The 5556-nt window shown below is 35.9% G+C and overlaps 1 protein-coding gene across 1 annotated transcript in view; it reads left to right on the forward strand.

Moving 5' to 3' along the window:
• Nucleotides 1–5556, forward strand: part of LOC107082121 (SWI/SNF complex subunit SMARCC2-like) — a 17834-nt gene that overhangs the window by 1301 nt on the left and 10977 nt on the right. Inside the window, 11 exon segments of the mRNA XM_015370633.1 lie at nucleotides 795–914; nucleotides 1003–1088; nucleotides 1203–1284; nucleotides 1557–1649; nucleotides 1803–1872; nucleotides 1966–2035; nucleotides 2263–2338; nucleotides 3340–3584; nucleotides 4882–5006; nucleotides 5133–5186; nucleotides 5311–5348. Of these exon segments, the coding sequence (XP_015226119.1) occupies nucleotides 795–914; nucleotides 1003–1088; nucleotides 1203–1284; nucleotides 1557–1649; nucleotides 1803–1872; nucleotides 1966–2035; nucleotides 2263–2338; nucleotides 3340–3584; nucleotides 4882–5006; nucleotides 5133–5186; nucleotides 5311–5348 (1059 nt within the window).

Here is a 5556-nt window from a genome sequence, read left to right on the forward strand (position 1 = left end):
TATATATATGTGTTAGGAACCTTTCACCATCCAATTATTAATATATTAAATGTCAAAATAATCGACATAATAATCAATCAGGAAGATGATCATTAGTCGCAGCTATAGCTGTGCTCACACCGAATGCATTTTAAGTGTCAGAAAGGAATTCTAAAGCCTTGACTTGGATGCTTGAGCATTTTGAAGTCAGGCTCTCTGGATGCTCTGGGCTGCTCTCTTCAATTTCTTGCAATCTAGATGAGTTGCAAAAAATAAAAATAAAAAGGTATTTTTAACACGTTTTCAAGTGAAAAAGTCCAACTCAAAATGTGATCTGTGCAGTCAGTTCATTAGGAATTTGATCCTACTAAAATTCAGAATTCATTTTTATCATTTATCAATCAAAAGGTCCCACCCATTTTAATTCTCTCTAGTAAAAAAAGGCTACAGAAAAAAATCTGCCATTATTATGACCCTCTGCTTGTATTCTTTGTCAAAACATTTCAGGAATTTCCTAATTATTTCAGGGTGATCAGACTTAAAATATCAGCCTAACATATCATATCCCTCAAGTTCAGAGTCTGTTGACTCTTAGTTGATTGGTTGTTGATAACATCTCCTTAAAAGGAGTGTATCTTCAGATATTTACAGGTAATTTAAAAATGATTTTGTTTGTCTAAAAGTTTGTCATTGTACCCTGTCACAAAAAATCCAGCAGCTTGAACACAGATGTACTGTAATAACATACACAACTATTTTAAGTGTTGTATAGCTGCTGTCGTTTCACAAGGAGTATGTTCTTGTTATTTCTTCAGTATATACAGGCTGAGCCCCCCACCAATAAATCGTTGTCCAGCCTGGTGGTCCAGCTGCTCCAATTTCAGGAGGAGGTTTTTGGGAGACATGTTAGCAACCCTCCCCTCACAAAATTGCCGGTAGGTGTCTCCCCACTTCCCCTCCGAACAAATTCTCTTTGCCTTCCATTTGTGCATTCTCAAGCTTTATTTTATTGTCTGCATACAGATGAAGTGTTTTCTAGACTTTAAGTCTGGAGGGGCTCTATGTCACATTTTGGCTGCTGCCTACAAGTTCAAGAGTGACCAAGGATGGTAAGACTTTCTTTCTAGCTGATATTAGTTTTTTATTGGCTAAAGTTTCAGGTCTGAGTTGGATTTGGGCTCTCCTGCCGTTTCGTGTGTAACTCCAGTCTAATTTCCTGGTAGGCGCAGGTTTGACTTCCAGAATCCTTCGAGGATGGATCGGAATGTGGAGATGTTCATGACGATTGAGAAGTCCTTAGTGCAGGTATATTTGTTTAGGTGATCTTTGTTGATATTTGACCTGTAAAGAAATAATGGATAGTCAATTCTTTGTTTGTTAATATTTTTTGTGTTAATTTCCTTTGATATTAAGTAAGCTTTACTTTTGGAGAACAGGCTGAATTAAAGTGTGAAGCAACATTTTTTTTTGAAGGTCTAAATTAATTCAGACTGAGTCTCATTCAAAGTAAAAGTCAGAAAAAAAGCGCATGCAATCATTTATTTCTATTTAAAGTTTTATACCCTTTTTCATTGTAGAACAACTGTTTGACTCGGCCTGTTATCTACCTGAGTTCTGACATAGAACCAAAGCTGCTCGGCAAACTGAAAGACATTATCAAAAGGCATCAGGTGGGTTTTTTTTGTCTGTCAAGAAATGTAATTCTAAAAAAAATTTCCAGTGTAATTAAAGCATTTTTCTTAGAATTTCATGTTAGCTTTTCTTCAGCATTCCTCCTCTCTTTACAGTGCATGCAATATTTACTTGATTGTTATGATTTGCAGGGCTCAGTGACTGAGGACAAGACTTCCAGCTCCCATATTGTGGTGCCTATTCCTACCAGCCTGGAGGAAGGTGAGCTCTAGTTTTTTTGCTCACTGTTCCATATTTGTGGATCTTCTGCAAGAGTAACATCTGTGCTGATTGGAAATAATATCTTCTGTTCAGAGGAGTGGGTGCGTCCTGTGATGAAGAGAGAAAAGCAGGTTCTGCTCCACTGGGGATATTTTCCAGACAGGTTTGTTCTGAATTGATGCGTCTTTACCAGGATCATAATATAAAACGTGTCATGTTAAATTATCATCTGCATTGTTTGTAGATAAGCTTAGAGGCAGTTATAAATACATAGTTTTTGTTCCTAAACACTAGACCTACACATTGATCCTGGTGCAACAGTCTCGCATGCCTGGAGATCTAATTTGCTCCCTTGGTTTGACTTTTATTTTTGTTTCACTTTTCATTCAGTTATGACACCTGGATCCAAGCCAGTGAGATTGAGGCTGCAGTGGAGGATCCTCCCAGCCCAGAAAAACCCAGAAAGGTAAATGTTTTTTGTTCTGTTTTATTGCTGTTCATTTAGTGGGTAAAAACCAATCATGTTGAATTGGACTGGATAAGCTAAGATTCATAATATTTAAAGCTTTTTAAATGTAGTCAAACCAAAAAGCGAATTGTCTTTCACTGGGATCTCCTGTAATAGTGCAACATAACATAGCATATAATTATGAAACCATGATTCATGGATTTTTTTTTTAAAATTACATGTAAAACTCTGTATTTTTATCCTACAACCTGAACCTACCTGTTAGAACCCAATTTTTCTGCAGTTACACCTACACTATATAAACTTATTTATAGTTTAACAGCCTAAGCTCAGAAAGATTTGAAGGAGAGCATCTGGAAATGCTCATATTCAAAATTGCCACTGATTTTCACTTGTATCTAAGTTTGGGTATTGACTGAGCCCTGCCAACACACCAACATGCTATGACTTTAACTCCTTCACTTTAGTTTGGGCTTTATCTGTAGTGTTTCTGTCCTGCTGAAAGAGAAACCTCTGCTTGAGTCTCAACCTCTTTAATGCCTCCAGCAGGTGCCTTCTAAAAAGATTATCTTGTTTTTTCGCTCATCTAGTGTCCTTTCAGCTTGGGGGGGTTTCTGTTTCTATTTCTTTTACTATTAAAAAATAAATAAATAACCCATTTCTACAGCATGGAGCAGCCACCATCCACCTTAAAGAGGATGATTGCTAATTTAGGATAAAATGTAAAATAATGTGGTTTTAGTATTAGAAAGGTTTGCAGGGAGGGTAGCGCCAAAGTATAATTTTCTCCCTGCTTTATATCATGTGCTAGTTGGTGTTGTTTTTTCACAATTTATTACAATAAATGTACAGTACATTAAAAAATGTTCAGTGGGTGTGAACATTTTCCAAGGTATTTTGTCTTCAATGATTCTTAAAGCTTGAAGTAATGCACTAAAGTATTTTCCCCTTTGCCCTTTACTTGCTTACTGAGCAGTTTTAAACATTGTTTTTGACAGGTTCATGCAAAGTGGATTTTAGACCTTGATCAGTATAATGAGTGGATGAATGAGGAGGACTATGAGGTGGGAGAGGGCTGTCCCAAAAGGAAGAGGATCTCTGCCAAAACACTTACGGATGAGGTGACCACACCTGATGAGCGGAGGGATAAGAAACCTGGCAGTGCCAAGAAAAGAAAGCGATCGCCTTCACCTTCACCAACCCCTCCGCCTCAGGAGAGCAAGAAAAAAAATACCAAAAAAGGGTACGCGCCCAGGCTAGGGATGCAAGTAATCCAGTAGTGAATTAATCTAAATTTAAATGATCTTATAGATCGACAAATGACTTATTTATAAACATCCATTTTCCTAAAAAAATAGATTTAATTTCATGTAACAAGGGGATCTTTTCATTAACGTTTTCAGCACAATATGCTGAATTTTAAAAACAAGTATATTGATATATTTAAACTTTTTATTGTGCCAAATGTATTAAATACTGACAAAAAAAAAAAAAAGTTTAAACAAATTTTTAAACTACACTTTTTCAAAAGATATAAAACTCATTGAAAGAAAGAATATGTCACTCTTACATTCTGTAAGACTTTTTCACACTTTTTTCAAGAGAGTGAATGGTAATTGTGATCTAGCTCTCAATTTTTCAGGGCTTTAGATGAAATAATTTACCAAACCAGCCTACAGGACCTATTCATCTCTCTGTCTGTTTATCCAGTTTAATTTCAGCTCACTTTACTTATAAAATACAGCTTTACAACAAATGTTATTGTTAAAAGTACTTTATACGAAGAAATATACAAAAGCATCAAACTACTGATATCCAATCATTCAGACGGAGATCAATTACTTGCATTATTATGAATAAATGCAGTCAAAGTCAGTTTGGTTGTAAAATGCTTTCTCCATGCCTTTGTTTTGCAGCCTCTTTGCTTTTATTTCCTTACATACTAAGGTTATCTACCATGGATTGTTCATTTTAAAGTTGGAATTAATGTTTTTTTTTTTAGGCATCTGATGCTACTGAACACTTTAGGATAGGACTTGAAACTGTGCGATATGGATGAAAAAAATATCATAATACAAGCCTTTCATTTCAGTCAGTATCAATAATAATTGATTGTTTTTTTTTACCTATTAAAAGTAAAGATTAGGTAAGAAAAAAGCCTAAATTAAAATTGTAACTCTAGCCCTATGTAAACATAACCTTTAACCTTAAGAAATAGATCAGCCCTACTACCAACATTCCTTAGTTTGCTGTGAGCGATTGAGAATATAATCGATTCTTCAGCCCACATCCCCCAGAATACCATGTGGTCCTGGATTATAGTTCACTGGAATTATTGAAACTTTTATCCGACATATTTAATACTCATATGTATGTTTATTTTATTAATTGTTTATGAATACCCCAGGCCTAATTAGACCTAAGGTAATGGTTCAGGTATCCAAAACACCTTCCAGGAAGTTGCTCAAAAACATCAGCTCAACTTTTATTATTTGTGATTTTACTGACACTTTACTGGTTCGTTGTGAATGTGTTGTCAGGCCAACGACTCCGTACACCAAGTCTAAACGGGGTCAGAGGGAGGAGGAGCAGGAGGAGCTGTCCAAGGACCAAGACGAAGCCTCACCTGTTCCTGCATCTGAGGAGGGAAACACAGCAAAAACGAGTAAACACATAAGACGAAATATATATAATTAATACCATTGGATTTTTGCAACAGTACTTAATAGCTATGTTGTCTGTTCTACTGTCAAACTTTGGAGTTAAATGGTTTCTTGTTGCCTGCCTCTAGATAACACCAAGAAGGACTCTGAATCAACTCCAGTTAAAGGAGGAACTGATATGGGTATGGATGATAATACTTAGAAACATTATTAATTCTTGGAAATGTGTATCAGAGCAAGCAAGTTTATTTATGTTCTTACAAAAAGGACTAATTGATACTTTCTGATTTTATGTGGTTTAAATAGATGAACAAGAAGATGAGTCCATGGAGACAACGGGGAAGGTATTGTTCTCCCAAAAGGTTTAGTTTAAAATAAAATAGGGCTGCAACAACGAATCGATAAAATCGATAAAAATCGACTTTTAAAAGCGTTGGCAACGAATTTCATCATCGATTAGTTGTGTCGCACGGTTAATTCTTCATCCGCCGCCGCCGTCATCACTGCCATTTGACTGAAACTGGGGAAGAAAAAAAAATTACGGCAGAGCAA

The sequence above is a fragment of the Cyprinodon variegatus genome, unplaced genomic scaffold, assembly GCF_000732505.1.
Source record: "Cyprinodon variegatus isolate N-32 unplaced genomic scaffold, C_variegatus-1.0 Scaffold47, whole genome shotgun sequence".
Lineage (NCBI taxonomy): Eukaryota > Metazoa > Chordata > Actinopteri > Cyprinodontiformes > Cyprinodontidae > Cyprinodon > Cyprinodon variegatus.